Below are 16,788 nucleotides of genomic sequence, written 5' to 3' on the forward strand. Positions count from 1 at the left end.
AGTGTAGGAAGAATTGTTGAAAACTAAATGTAATTCTTGTTCTGTCATTTTTTGGCGCTCTGTCAAAAATTTTCTCGCCGAATGTAATTGCATCACTACAAGTATCAAGCGTTAAGTGCCAAAGTGGAAAAAAGTTCAATTCTGTTAAACAAGTTCTAGATTTTTGTGAATAATGTGTTTAACCTTGCTGATTTTGTCATTTTTTAAAAATTTCATTCAAATTCAGCCTATTTTGCTAAATTTAGCGGTCATTATTCATCATTTACAAAATGCTTAGCTTCAAATGCATCTTAGCGCAGCAATATCAGTTTTCTAGAATTCATCTCAGGTTATTATAAATAAATTTTGTTTTACATGTTAAATTGCATTAAAAATTGGTATGTTGACATCGAGCCCCCTTTTTTCTTAGTGAAACGGAAGTTTATGCGCCTGCTGTCTTCTGTTAATAACTTTGGGCCAAGTCAAAATTTTTTAAATCGAAATATCAACTTTAGCGTAATTTAGAAATTTTTACTCAAATTTAAGTAAAGTAGCAAATTTGAACATCTTATATCCTCTTTTACCAACCATTGGAATACAAAAATAAATTTTAATACAACCCAAACAAATTGAATGGACATTAAGTGAGCTAAATCATTACCTTTCATTTTTTTCAACATACATGAAACTTAAACGATTTTATTTATTTTTTTTTGTCTGACTTATAATATACCAAAATGGTGTCGGTTTTCAAGAACATTTCAATTTTTTTGTCAATGGTGATTTAGAGAGCAAAAATAAGCTAAATTGCTCTCTTTTTTTGTTCCGACCCCTCTTGAGGGGTGGGGGGGAGGAACTATATACTCAAATGGGTTTTTTTGTTCAGTCAATTTTGGCCGATCGATATATTCATCGTAGAGAGTGGAGACTGGTATCATCAGAAAGCTCGTCCAACTTAGAATATGGAACTAAAAATATTTGTTTGATTTTCGTTTTTTACAGGCAAATATCGAGGTTTAAACTTTCGAGAAAATAGAGTGAATTCCGTTGATTTTATTCACCTTTTTTCGGTATTTTTGACTATAAAAATTTCACCAATTTTGCTAAAATTTATTAAAATTTTTCAACAAAATATTAATGCTTTTATTTTTAAAGACAAAATACGTAGTCAGCTTTTTTATTGAATTTTTTTTGTCACAAATTCCGGCTTAATATTTCAAAATTTCAGACTTTTTTTCATCAAAAACAGCACGTAATAAGTTTCTTTAGTCCACTCTGATTAAATTTGCAGGAAGTGCACACCAAAAACACCACTAACACAATCTTTGTAGACTGAAAAGGGGGCTGATTCTACTTCAACTTCCGTTGAGAGTGCTCTGTAATTGAAGCATTGCCGTTTTTTGCTAACTTTATTGGTTGATTATCAAAAACGCAGCATTTATTTTCGATTTTTTAACCAACAAAATATCTCTATTTATGTCTGACCTTCGAATAATTAAACATTTCTAATGGACAATAAGCATTAGCAGGACTAGTTTTGTACCAATCTTGGACCGTTACAATCCAAAAATAATTCGGATTCTCATCAGTCGTTTTTTTATATAAAAAATTCAATCTATTTTTTATATTAATTAAATAACAGAGCATTTTAAATCGAAGCTCACTAGTGATAGGTCCTATTGGCTTCCTAATTAACTCCAAGTTAACTTATATATTTGATTGCTTGAAAGCTTATGGTCGTTTTGACTTTTGAAGTATTTGATTTTTAAATAAAAAAATAGCCTATTGAATTTTGCCTCCATTATTCTCTTCATTTAGTTAACTTGCAGCATAGTGTCAGCAATCAAAGAGAGCTCCTTCCTTCTACTGAATTCACAATCAGTCTTTATTGCGGTTTTACGCTTTAAGTTATGTTGTTCTGGCTTTGATACTACTAGATTTCACAATTTTTTCAAATTTATAGATATTTGCCCATTTTTCATGTTTTCTAGTTTTGTCAAATTATCACGTTATCGGCAGTTCATATATCACATTATTTGAGTTCAAAATAACGCGCAATTGTTAATATTTAAATACTGAAAGATATACATTGTGGTTCTTTACTGCTTCGACAATACTTTCTCGAAGAATTCCATTGAATTTTTTAAATATTCTCTTTAACTGACGTTTTCACTTTGTCTTTTAGTCGTATTTTATTTCCAGTACAAAGACTCGGTTTGATTGGCTTCTAATGGAAGAGTAGATGAACTGATTTTCAGATAATAGTAGATAGCTGATGGCTTTCATGACTTTGGAAACAATTGGTTTCCGAAATGAAAAAAAAATACACTTTAATTCGCAATTTTGTTCCTTTTATTGTCTGTTTTTTACCTGGTCTCGTTAATTAAAGGTTAAATATGACCTTATTTTTGTCAAATGAAGGTGTCAAAAGGGATGTATGTCACAAAATCTAATGTTTTTAAAGATTTCGTTATGACTTTACTCGCTTTGGCACGGGTTTTTTTTACAAAAAAAAAGTAAATTACTTTTTGATTTTTGTCAAATTTGACCTTCTTTTTGTCGACGTAAGACATGTTCTGGATAATTGCAGTTCTCAAGGGCTTCCTTAGGAAGAATAAGCGAACCTATTCATTTTTTCATTTCGTAATTAATGGCTTTCATATTTTTGGAAATAAATTTTTTTTCGAAAAAAAAAGTATTACATAATCTTGCTTTTTTATTTTTTGGTGTAATTGTTACCTAGTTTCACTAAAGAGAGGCCACATAATACATTTCAAGCGAAGGTGTCAAAAGGGATCAGTGTCACAAATTCTAAGTTCTAAGAATCCGTTAGGACTTTACTGGCTTCCACACGGGTTTTTCACAAAAAAAGTAAACGAATTCTTGGTTTTTGTCATATTTGACGTTCTTTTTGTAGACGTAAGACATATTCTGGATAATTGCAGGTCTCATGGGCTTCCTTTAGAAGAATGGATGAACCTATTCAAATTTTTCATTATGTAATTAATGGCTTTCATTACTCTGGAAAAAAAACTTTTTTCGAAAAAAACAAGAACTACATAATTTCGCATTTTTTCTTTTTGTGTAATTGTAACCTCGTTTCATTAATGAGCCGTCACTTAATACGTTATCGCTGTTCGAAGAAGGTGCAGTCAAACATATTTTGAGAGCCAAAGTATGGCTTTACGGCTTCGATAGCATTTTCTGGCAAGTTTTAATTTGATTTTTTGTTTGTTGTCTATTTGTTGTTCTTTTTGTAACTGAATAAAAAATTGAATACCGACAGTTCTTAATTCCCTTCTATAGAAACATTGGTAATTGTAAACCTATGGGATATTTTAGTTGATTCCTAATGGTTTTAATTACTTTGAAAATAAATTTTTTTTTCTAAAAAAAAATTCAGCAAATTTTCTCACAACCATTTTTTTCTGGTGAATTGAAATTTATTTTGTTTAGTTTCAGTTTTATCTGACGCTATTTTGACTTTGTTATTAAGTTTTGGTTTTTTAGAACGGACATAAATTTTTTGATGTAATTAATGCTTGTTGTTGTTTGATTTTGCCGTTCGTCTTCTCTCGCTTTCTTAATATCGCATATCTCATCAATCTAAAGCATCATTTTTTACTCCACTGAGTTATTTGCTTTGGAGGCTATCTCTTCGTTCATATACCAAATTTTTTGAAAAATACTTGAATTTTTGGGTTTTCCTATCTGTTCCTCATTTGGTAGACAATTATGTCAAAATTGTGGATGAGCGGGGTCGGAACCTTATGTGCTATCGCACATTACCGAGCCTCCTTGTCTTCATAACTAATCGGATACTTGATCCCACCTGGTTGTGAGAGTTTCATTTCAAGTCGTACGGGTCGCTGGGTTAGAGTCATGACCCGATATTCTGGCCAAATGCACTAGTCCTAGATTTAAAACTTACGGTAAGTATAATTAATTGCACTATAAATTATCGGTTTTAGGCACTATGATAAAAATTTCTTTTGATGAATTAACTGTATGGTAAAAATTGCATACGATTTGTTACATTGAGTACTTTGGCTTGGGGCATTTTGTCAAAACACCAATTTTCTCAACCAAAACATCGTATTATAAATCTTCTTGATAATACTTTTGGATCATTTTTTCTGCCTGGACCGTGCTATTCGTCGGTTTAGCTTTGCATCTCTTTAACAATTTAATGTTCTTATTCGCGAGTTATCGAGTCTTTGTATTGAAATTTTATTGACCTGCCTGATTCAAATACATTTTTTGAAAGCTAACTGATCATATCCGGCATGATCAATTTACAATTTTGCACGCTAATTCCATCAAGAATTTGTGCACAAACGTGGCTAAACTAACGGAAGTTTGTGCAGTGACAAGCGATTTATTTCAGACTTCAAATACTAGTGCTCAGACTGTCCGCGATGGAAATGACCTCTGATCAGACCATCCTAGACTAAAGTAATTTCTGATCAGACCATGTGCCCATCACTATCCAGACATTCAAGCAATTGACGTCCAGAACTGATGTAGAGATCGTTTAAATTTGGTCGTGGAGGACCATGGTGTGCCAAAGAGATCAAGTTTTCCTGGGAACCGAACTTGGATAATAAAGTTCCTTTTTGCAGCGCGAGAACTAACCTCTAACTTGTGAGTTCCACACGAATCTGGTCTGTTAAGCACTGAGTCTTTGCAGCAGTACACGATGTCAATATTCTCTCCCTTCTGAAATCCGTGGTCAGATGGTGCGTCCACCACAATTGACTGGCCATTCTCTTTGGAGGTACTCGCATTTCCTAGAACAAACAGTGATAACCCGGGTTACCCATCATAAAACTTTCCTCGTAATCATACAACGTCATTGATGATTTGTTTGATTTTCCGCTAATTATAAAAAGATCTACAAAAATTTATAAAAATTGGAGTGGCAGTGATATCAGTCGTCATAGCTAAAATCATTAATTTGATTAAATTCGCAGATATTCGTGATATGTGGTTAACGCATCCGTTAATATAGCAGTAATGCGAGCAGAACTGTTATTAAAACTCAAGACTACGTCAACTATCCACTAATACTGCTGCCTAATGCTTCAAATGTCCAATAAGAACGGCTATTACGTCAACTGTCTAACAAGGAGGCTCGCTAATGTGCATTCCGACCCCGCCAATGCACAATATTGTCTAAATGGTCTACCAATTGAAACACAGATAGACTGCCTTCTAATAAGTAATTCTTCTTTGGTTAATTAAACTATGATAGATTCTCGAAAAAAGATCCACCTATACAAAAAGCGTGACAACGAGTGAGATTATTTTTTTATTTCAACTAGAATGAACACTTAAACAAACGAGCTGACAGATATGAAATTAACGCTGAAACCAATTTTATCAAGTCAACAACAATTTTTAACGACAAAAACGAGAATTGATTTGCAAAAATGAAGATCTATCCCGTTTTCAAACTATATTTCTTTAAATTTATACAAATAAAATTGCGTCAATTTCATATCTATGACAAGCTAACAATTAAAAATGAAATTAATATTCAGACATGCCTCATTTTTGACTCGTGAAGCCTTTAGTAAATGAGATTCAGGGACAAGACAACAAAAAACAACAAAAACGACCAGAACTCAAAACTCAATATAAAAAATTGGTTTAAAAAATCCACGAACTAAAGCCAATCATGACATTTTTGATGGCTTTACTATGATTATGAAGATCATTCCAAACTAAGACTGCAACATATCTATTATAAAAAAATTTGAAATCAAAACTCAAAAAGTTTTCAAAATTTTTCTCTAAAACAAACAGTTTTAAAGTAATTAATAAAATGAACCAAAAAAACTCATTATAGAGATTTGTAAGATTTCGTTAGAACATCAACAATACCTCTCAGTATTGGGACTTAGTAACAATGCAATGTAAAATCAAAGAAGTGTACCAAAAGTTAGAAAAAAAAACGGAAACATTTGAATAAAAACATCCATAAACCATCAGCACATACAATTGGCATTAGCTAGCTTCAGAAGTTCTCTACCAGCTATTTAAATTTTGGTAGCTTGATAAGGAGTACATGTATGCATAAAAGGGTTAATAAAAGTGAAATAAATTTTCCTAATGTCGCAAGAATGAATACAAGAGCAAATGGAACGACAGACATCAAATCAATTCCGCTACCTTTTTGCATTATGCAAGGAGCAAATTCCATCAATTTAAACACCAATTTTACCAAACAACAAAACTGAGATCCAGAAATCACGTTTACAAACAAAATGTCATCTAAATATCAACTGGATAACAAATTAAAAATTACTGTCTCCAAAGTAACTGCTTTATTATTGGTCAGCTTGTCTGGCCTCTTATGAATTTTAATAACATTTTAAATGATCAAGTAGGGTTTATGAGAGAATGCAGAAGTGAAAAAAAACTCTCCACACACTTATAAATGTAGACTGACTACATAAACTCAAGACGTCACCCAAACTGAAAAATAACCAGCTCAATTAGGAGTAAGGTACGTCAAGATTGCGTTTGAAAATTAAAAACCGCTTTTATAATAGTTAATACACAAAGCAAGGAGAAGTCACCTGATCAAAAATGAAAGACATAAATTTTTGTTGTGTTAAAAATAAAACAACAAAAAATCTGTAAATAACAAAGACAAGCAGAAAGAATGCCTAATTTTTTACTATTGAAAACTTTGATAAATGTGATAACAATAACAAAAACGGATAGAACTCAAAATTCATTTGATTTTTACAAACATTTAGTGCTAAGTAACAATAATCTCGAGCCATTGCTGAAATTCTAATATTCTACAACAAAAAAAGAAACTCTTTCATTAATTAGAGTGTGATAAACTACAGAACTAAAATCTGGAAAAATAACACAAAAAATTGCCAAATTTTTGTTAAAACAAATGGTTAAAGTAACGATCGCAAGAAAATGTAAACAGAGAACAGTAGTCGTGATAATTTAGAACTCGTTAAAACTTCATTGAGATCTCTCAGTACTGAGATGCAATAATAAATCAACATAAAAAAGAAAGAAAGGCAAAATTTTATTCAAAACGTTTAGATATAGTAAAAAAAATGATGAATCGCCGCAGATCAGTTCAGACAACAGCAAACATTCGCAGTTTAAAAAACTCATGTTTACGGCAATTATTATACTTCGCCAGTAAGTCACGAGAGAAAAAAAACAGAAAACAATTTGGCCGCAAAAATGAAAACTGAAAAATGCCACTACAAATCAAAAAATCTAGATCCAAATGCAACTTTTTTTGTTCATGAAAATCACAATGAGCCAGAACATCAAAACCTAGATATTGATTCCGGATCACTAAAATCCGTAGAAAAATTGTAACATAAGTCAACAAAAAATGTTTTCAAAAATTTCAAAAAAATTTCAAAAATTTGAACAACATCAGTGTTATAAGTGTAATATCTGCAGAAATTTTAAACAAGATAACTACTCGAGAAAAACAAAAGATTTTTGAAAAAAAACTTTTTAATATCTCATTCTATCATTGACGGGATTTCTAATGATACCACTCTCTATGACAAATTCATTGATCAGCTAAAATTGGCTTCACAAAAAATCCAGTTGCGCATATAGTTCCTCTCCCCATTAGTGGGTTTAAAACAATAAAAGATATTATTACGATTGGACAGTTGACTTGGTATTCTGTATAAGAGATTAACTTTGTTCGTAGAATCAGAAAGCCAAAAATAATTAGGATTGTTTGACCCTAAGCGAACTTTGCTGACCTATGGGTGGTTTTGGACGCTTATTAAAATTGTGAAATCCACTCGCTATCTTTCATAAATAGAGAATTCACGTGAAAACTGCTTACATTTTTAGCTGAGGGATATTTTTGAAAAAAAATCAAATTGAGTGAATTTTAATTACCAATTTTTTGAATAATCTGGTTGAAAAAAGTTCAAATATCCAAGTCATGGATTTTAATTAAACTAATCTTGATTTTCAATTACCTTTATGTGGATTTTATTTACAAAGCTTGTGGAATGTAATTTCTTTAAAACTTTTAAACATGCTTACTATGAGGAGTGTGAAATCTGCTGAAAACTTTCTGTAACTACTTTTCAATTTTCTTTGTTGTGAGCTCTGCTAACGTTTTTATCGCCTATTTGTTTCAAAAACCGGTAATCAAATTCAAGGTAAACATTGTTCACAAGGGATAATTAAAATTACTTGTATTAAGATCGGTTGTGAGATTCACTCAAAAATGAATGGAAATTTGCACTATAATTTTAGGGTCAAACAACCCATAATGATTGATAGGTATAATGTTATCCCGAAGGGAAACTGAAGAAATCTTCGCAACACATTCAAGATACTAATTTTATTCATCAAATTTGGTGTCACTTGGCAAACTCTACCACTAACGTCATTAGTTCGTGTAAATGTATCTTAGCTGCCATGAAAGAGACACTTGAGAAAGGTTACCCGGCCTTATAATGTTCTGCCGATGTCAGTTACTCGCCAAATTGTTAATGGATTCGTGGGTCATAATCAAGCGACTGTAGGGTTCTAAAAAATCATTTTATCATTATCTAAGCGTCACTTTTCTGGCAACTAGCACTGTCCATTGATTGGATTCTCCAGTCCCCTATCTAGGCAAAATAATGCAAAGGGGGCCTCCAGAAGCCCTATCTGCTACGGACAGATAACTTTGAAAAGCAGGAGTCGACGTAACCATGATGTGGACATGCCAACAGTCCCCGGACACCTCCTTTCATAAATTACAAACCGAAGGTAGCCTACAATTCAACTGTCCCCGTATAGCTAACCTACGCACGTAACCTGAGCTTTGACAAGTTGAGCCTCTTAAATAAACATTCCTCTTGAAATGAAATGCTACCACTGTCAGCGACTGAGCGAAACTCTTCCCTTGTGTGTCTTCAAATCAGCGACCTCTTGCTTTCAAACTGTTACCCTAGTGCCTCGAATTGTTATTGAATTACGCTCGTGAAAGAATGGCCACAAGAGCCGCCCGAATATCAATTTGAACATGACCAACTAATCAAAAATATTAGCATCGAGTGAACAATTTTTGGGCAAATCAATTGCCCGGGTTGCTCATCAAAAAATTTTTGATTACTCAAACATATATGATTCTTAGTAACCAAGATAGATCTTTTTGTGACTTCTCATTAGTCATAGAAGGATCATAGAACAAAATTACATGATCCGATACATTGGAAAGGTTAATAGAGACCTTTAAAATGAACAAATTAAACCACAGTTGGCGTTAGCAATGGGAAAGGAGCAAAAAGAATTCAAAAAGAATATGATTTGTAAGATTTCCATAAATGGTTTCATATTGGTCATATACCAGCTGAGGCCAATACTTTTTGCCTTATTTAGCCCTCTCATATGCTTTCTCCCATCAACTCTCACAAGGATCATTTATGATTTCGTTGATTTCATACAAGGATAACTTTTGATTTCTTTGAAGTCTAACATGGATTGTACTAGAAAATAGTGCATCATTTGCATGACATCACATATGATCCTTGTATGACTACTAAGAAATTGCAACCGAGTTGATGGTTGGATTAGATAGATCATGAAAATTCATTAGAAAGGAGGTCTTCAAGTAATCCAAAATAATAAAACTCTCATTCTTGTATGATGCACGTTATCAGTGGCTTCCTCCAAACAATTAGCCCCAGCCTGTGTTGCAATAGAGCTATTTAGCTACTACTTCGATGGTAATGCAGTTCTTAGCGAGGTTAATCGGCAGCTACCAAAATTTTGATATCTGGACGAATTTTAAAAGATGCTCGGATTTGAAAACGATATACGGCAGCCACATTGAGGTGCAGCTCAGTATTTGTGATGCGCCAATCAATGCAGTATGATGTAGAAGAGCATCCATCACTCTGTGTAAAATTCCCCGTTAACCGTCATTATTGTTCAAGAGAACAGAAGCAGCTCATCGCTGTCGATGTATCCAATTATTGCCTTGAATTCAACCCAGCAGACATACGAGAGCTTCAAAATCGAACATAGAACAATACTACAGCAATAATATTCAATAATCTGCGTTGGGAAATTCGCCATGATCCTCAGAAATAAAAAGGACTCTAAATTTGACGAGAACAAAACTCTATGGAGATGCTGATTGATATACTAAAAGCATCACGGGCCGAGGTGTCAACGCTAAAAACGCAAAATTATGTAAGAGTGGCGTTGAAAGCGTTGAATTTATGTAAGATCAACGCTTGAGCGTAGATCTTTCATAAATTCAACGCATTAAACCCCAATCTTACATATTTTGCGTTGAATTTTAGGATTTAGGATTCAGAGCTCCTCTAAAATTGTCAAAATCGATCCAGCAGGTATCTTAACGCGTCCTTGTGAGGACCAGGAATGCGACAACATGATCAGATAGCAGGAATCAACTCCAAGCAACTCCAAGCAAAACTTTGAAAGTGCATTTCCAAGATAGGCCCATACGCTAGAAATCCGTTGTGAAACAGAATAGATCAAAAACTAATGTTATACTATTGCAATGATTTGACTTTAAATTATAAAATTGTTGTTTGTATAGGATTTTTGGCTATACAACTTTGCTCAAAAAGGTCGGAGGGTGGATGAAGAAGAAATTAGTATGCAGTACAAATTATTAAAATCCAATGTTTCTTGCAACAGTGGTGAAAGCTCAGTTTGCATATCATTCTATTACCTTCGAAAAATTGCCTCAATTACAATAAGTAGATTATCTAACTTGTCAGTACATTTACTGATAACTTTTAATGACTGTAGGTTTTAACAAATATTTAATTAATTCGGAACGTCACTAAACAGAAATATAACATGTTTTGCATAATTTGGACCACCGAATGCTGCGTTTTGAGTGCACAGAAATTGCATAAACTCAGACTCATCGATTGGCTAATTATTATTATAGACTTGCACACTTAGCAAGTAAACGAGTTAAGAATAAGGCAACTTTGTTTGAGGCAATATCTTATGTCTTTATAAAACCCTTAGTTAAAAAGGTGCATTTTTAGATCTTGGTAAGTCTTCCTTTCTTCAATTATAAAGCAAATAATGTTTGCAAGATTCAAACATCATTCCAAATCTAATTACCAAAACAAAATTGTTTCCATTTTCATCTAATAACCAGACACCCTCGAACATTGTCAAATTCAAAATAAAAGCCAGCATCTAAAAGAGTAAAGCTCCCCTCATTCGAAGGCAAATTTCTACACAAAACTTCAATTTGGAGGATACGAACCAAAATGAGAGTTCTATCGCAATGTACTTCAAGGCAAACGTGCTTCAAGGCATAGGAAGTTAAAAGTAAAAAAGTTACGACGGCAGAAAATTCCTACCAACAAAAAGCTTGATAGGTATTTCAAACAAATGCCAAGATAAGAACAAGTAACCAAGATCCCATTTAACAGATATAAATGCGTTGTGTGGCTATATAAGATTCCAATATGAGCTTTAAAAATATTATAATGATATTCAATTTAATTTAAAAATTTCAATATTCTTCTTCCCGATATGATAGTGGTGTACACGCAACGCTGTTTGCTCGACACTACGTTCAGTCTGGTATGCTATGTGCTCTAGTGATATTCACTATAGCATAAAATAAACATTAATTTTTCAACAAAAAAAATTCATGTCAAAAACATGGAAAGGTAAGGCACTATTCTTTTTCGTCCCGCCCCACCTTAGATGGTATATAAATTTTATAACCCAAAGCGAGCGCTTTTGGTAATTTTTAAAATAAATAACATAATATGTAACAACATATAGTTTACAACGGTTCAAAAAAAACAGTGGGGCCGAGGTCGTGTGAAACACAGATAAAAATTACTATGCTCTTACTATTTTTCATAACTGAACTCTAATTGGCTGCGTGATATTGGAACCACGCTACCTAGATCTGATTCATACATATCGGAAAACATGACGTGTGTTGAAGTTTTTGTTTGTGCGGGGTTACTCTTTATAGATGTTTGTTCAACAAAACCGGCGAGTTGATAAAATTAAAGACACAATACCCGAAACAGTAAACCCCAAAAAATCTAATCTGTATTGCAGCAATGTCAAGCCTCATTTTTTGGATCATTCTATTATCTTAGAAATGTTTCCTGGATTGCTATAAAGTAGATTTTCTAAGCCCTTAGTAAATTTACTGATCATTTTCGATGATTGTAGATATCTGGCATAATCTCGACGGCCAAAAACTGCGTTTTGTGTACACAGAAGATGCATAAACTAGGATTTCATTGATCGGTTAATTATAATGGTATACTGGCAGACTTAGAAAGTAAAAAAGTTACGGCACTGAATTTTTGTTCAAGGCAATATCTTATTAACTATAAAACCATTAGAAAATCAATTATAAAGCAAATTATGTCTGCAAGATATAAACATCATTCCAACTCTAATCACCAAATAAAATTTGTTTTCGTTTTCCTCTAATAATTTGAATCCATCGAAAATCGTAAAATTAAAAAAGGCCGCCGCTAAAAGAGCAATGCTCCCCTAATTAGAATGAAAATTTTTAAGATAAACTTCATGATGGAGCACGCGAACCCTAATGCGAGTTTTTATCGCAATCTACTTCAAGGCAAACTTGCTTCAAGGCACAGGATGTTAAAAGTAAAGAATTTACAAAGGCAGAAAATTCCTACCAAAAAAAAGCTTGATAGGTATTTCAAACACATGCCAAGATGACAACACGTGTCCAAGATCCCATTTAACAGATATAAATGCGTTGTGTGGCTATATAATCTTCCAATATGAGATTCAAATATATTATATTGATATTCAATTGAAATAAAGAGTTTCAAAACTCGTCTTCCCGATATGACAGTGGTGTACACGCAACGCTGTTTGCTCGACAAGACGCTCAGTCTGGTAGGCCATGTGTTCTAGTGATATTCACTATAGCAAACAATAAACTATTTTTTTTCAACAAAAATTGATTTCATGTCCAAAACATGAAAAATTAGTGAACTATTCTTCCTCGCCCCACCCCATCCTAGTTGGTATATATCATTTGCAACCCCAAGCATGCATTTCTGGTAATTGTTTTATTCATAACGTAGTACATAACAATACATAGTTTGTAACTGGATGTAGAAAACAGTGAAGCTGAGGTTGTGCGAAACATAGTAGATAAAAAAATATTATGCTCCTAAAACTTCCAGTTATTGAACTCTAATTGACTGTCTGATATTGGAACCACGCTACCTAGCCTTGATTCGTACATACAGAAAAACAAAATTTGTGTTGAAAATATTGTTTGTATTGAGCTACCGTTGATAGAGTTTTGTTAAACAAAGCGGACAAGTGGATGAAGTTAAATACCCAAAAATGTAAACCCAGAAAAAGTACTCTGACTTGCAGCAATGGTCAAGCTTCATTTTTTGGATCAATTTTTTGTCTCTGAACAGTTGCCTTGGTTACTATAAAGTAGATTTTCTAAGTCTTCCGTAAATTTATTGATAACTTTTAACTATCGTAGATATTAACAAAAAATTAATTTAGTCGAATTTTCCCTGTACACAAACATAACTTTGTTTTGCATAATCTGAACCAGTGAAAGCTGCGTTTTGGGTACACAGATGATGCATAAATTCACATTTCAATGGTTGGCTAATTATATACTTAGATTTACAGATTTAGCAAAAAATGATGATAATGAAATTTTGTTTAAGGCAAAATCTTATGTCTTTATAAAACACTTAATAAAATGTACTTTTTCAGATCCCGATACGTCTTCTTTTCTTCAATTATAAAAAAAATTATGTCTGCAATATTTAAACATCGTTCTATGTCTAATTCCCAAAAAAACTTGTTTCCCATTTCATCTAATAACTAGAGAGCCTCGATAATTGTCAAATTCAAACAATTGCCAGCAGCTAAAAGAGAAATGTTCCCCTCTTTCGGCAAATGTCTAATCAAAACTTTAATATGGAGCATAGAAACCCAAATGATAGTTCTATCGCAATCTACTTCAAGGCAAACGTGCTTCAGTGCATAGGAAGTCAAAAAAGAAAAAGCTACATGGCAGAAAATTCCTACCAACAAAATTCTGATGGGTTTTTCAAACAATACCCAAAAATGACAACATGTCCAAGATCCGATTTAATATATATATATATATATATATATATATATGTATATATATATATATATATATATATATATGTATATATATAAATATATATATATATATATATATATATATATATATATATATATATATGCGTGGTGTGACTATACAATTTTCCAAGATGAGCTTCTAATTTGTTATAATGATTTTCAAATTAATTGAAGAGTTTAAATAATCTTATTCCTGTTATCTTAAGTTGTACACGCAACGCCGTTTGCTCGACAAGACGCTCAGTCTGGTAGGCCATGTGTTCTAGTGATATTCACTATAGCAAACAATAAACTCAGTTTTTTTAACAAAAATTGATTTCAAGTCAAAAACTTGGAAAAGTAGTGAACTGTTCTTCCTCGCCCCGCCCCATCCTCGTTGGTATTTATCTTTTGCAACCCCAAGCGAGCACTTCTGTTAATTTTTTTCAAATATGACGTTCTATATATCAATACATAGTGTTTAACTGAGTGTATAAAAACAGTGGGGCTGAGTTTGTGCGAAACACAGTAGATGAAGAAATATTACGGTCTTACAATTGCTTATGAATTTCAATTAGCTGTCTGATATTGGAACCACCTACCTGGCCTTGATCCGTACATATCGGTAGAAAGATAACTTGTGTTGAAATTTTTGTTTCTGCGGGAAAAGTCTCTATAAAGTTTTGTTCAACAAAACCGGCGAGTTGATGAAGTTAAAAACCCAAAAATGTAAACCAAAAAAATCTGATCTATGTTACAGCAATGTTCATGGCTCATTTTTGAGATCATTCTAATACCCTTGAAAAATTGCATCAATTACGAAACGTAGATTTTTTAAATCTTCAGTAAATTTACTGATATTAGCAAAATATTAATTGAATTGAATTGTCACTGAACACAAATATAACGTGTATTGCATAATCTGGACCAACAAAAGCTGCGTTTTGAGTACACGGAAATTGCATAAACTCAGACTCATCGATTGGCTAATTTTTATTATAGACTTGCACACTTAGCAAGTAAACGAGTTAAGAATAAGGCAACTTTGTTTGAGGCAATATCTTATGTCATCAAAAAACCCTTGGATAAATAAATGTACTTTTTTAGAACTTGGTAACTTCCTTTTCTCAATAATAGAGCAAACTTGGTGAGCACAAAGAAAATAACATTCCAAGTCTTATCCCTAAAAAAGCAAATTGTTTCCGTTTTCCTCCAATTCCTAGAGACCCCCGAAAACTGTAAAAAAAAAAAGGGCCAGGAAGTAAAAGAGCAAGGCTTACCTCATTCGAAGGCGGATGTCTAAAGTAAACGCCAGGATGGAGCACTAGAACCCAAGTGAGAGCTTTATCGCAATCTGCTTCTAGGCAAACGTGCTTCAATGCATAGGATGTTAGGAAGAAAAAGTTACGAAGAAAAAAAATTCCCACCAACAAAAAACTGATAGTAACATAGTAATTTAAAACAAATGCTAAGATGACAAGACGTGTCCACGATCCCAAATAAAAGATTTGAAAAATTTTTTTGGCTATATAAGTTTTCAAGATGAGCTTCAATTTTATTATAATGATATTCAATTTAATTGAAGAGTTCAAATAAATATTCTTCGTTCCGTTATGCTAGTGGTGTAAACGGGACGCTGTTTGCTCGACAAGACATGTTCAGTCTGGTAAACTGTGCGTTCTGGCGATATTCATTACAGCAAACAATAAACTTTTTATTTTCAGCAAAAACTGACTTTTTGTCAAAAAAATGGAAAAGTAAGGAACTGTTCTTCTTCGGCCCGCCCCAACTTGATTGCTGTACATCTTTTACAACCACTATCAAGCACTCCTGGTAATTTTTAAATAATAATGTACTATATAAAGATACAGAGTTTTTAACTGGGTGTATAAAAACAATGGGGCTGAGGTAGTGCGATACACAGAAGATAAAAAAAGTTATGCTCTTACAATTTCCAACTATTGAATTCTAATTGGATGTATGATTCTTACATATCGAAAAAAATAATTTAAGTTGAAAAATTTTGTTTCTTTTGGTTGACTGTCTATAGAAGTTTTTTCAACAAAGCGATTTGATGAAGTTAAAAACCCAAAAATATAAACCAAAAAAAATCATTTCTATCTTACAGCAGCGGTCAAGGCTCTTCTTTGAGATCATTTTATTACCTTCCAAAAGTTGCTTGAACTACAAAAAATAGATTTTCTAAAGTTTACTGATAACTTTTAGTTATTGTAGATATTAACAAAAAAACTAATTGAAATGAATTGTCACTATACAAAAATATAATTTGTCTTGCATAATCTGAACCACTGAAAGCTGCGTTTTGAGTACACAGATGTTGCATAATTTCAAATTTTTTAAGTTGGCTAATTGTAAACTTAGATTGGCAGACTTAACAAAAAAATTGAGGATAATTGGACTTTGTGTATGGCAATATCTTACGTCTTTATAAAACCCTTAGATAATGAATAGTACTTTTTTAGATCTTGGTAAGGTCTTTTCTTCAATTAAAAAACAAAGTATGTCTGCAAGAACTAAACATCATTCCAAGTCTATTCACCAGAAAAATTATTTCCATTTTACTCTATTCACAAGAGACCCTCGAAAATTGTCAAATTAAAAAAGGCCAGCGGTTAAAAGAACAATGCTCTCTTCATTCGAAGGCAAATGTCT

The 16,788-nt window shown here is 32.7% G+C and overlaps 1 protein-coding gene across 1 annotated transcript in view; it reads right to left on the reverse strand.

Annotated features, from left to right (window-relative positions):
- LOC142336287 (uncharacterized) overlaps positions 1 to 16,788 on the reverse strand; it is a 279,116-nt gene that overhangs the window by 188,670 nt on the left and 73,658 nt on the right. Inside the window, exon 16 of the mRNA XM_075385000.1 lies at positions 4,615 to 4,769. Within this exon, the coding sequence (XP_075241115.1) occupies positions 4,615 to 4,769 (155 nt within the window). The remainder of the gene's footprint in view (positions 1 to 4,614; positions 4,770 to 16,788) is intronic.

This window comes from Convolutriloba macropyga, chromosome 3, assembly GCF_964194025.1.
Source record: "Convolutriloba macropyga chromosome 3, txConMacr16.3, whole genome shotgun sequence".
Classification (NCBI taxonomy): Eukaryota; Metazoa; Xenacoelomorpha; order Acoela; family Convolutidae; genus Convolutriloba; species Convolutriloba macropyga.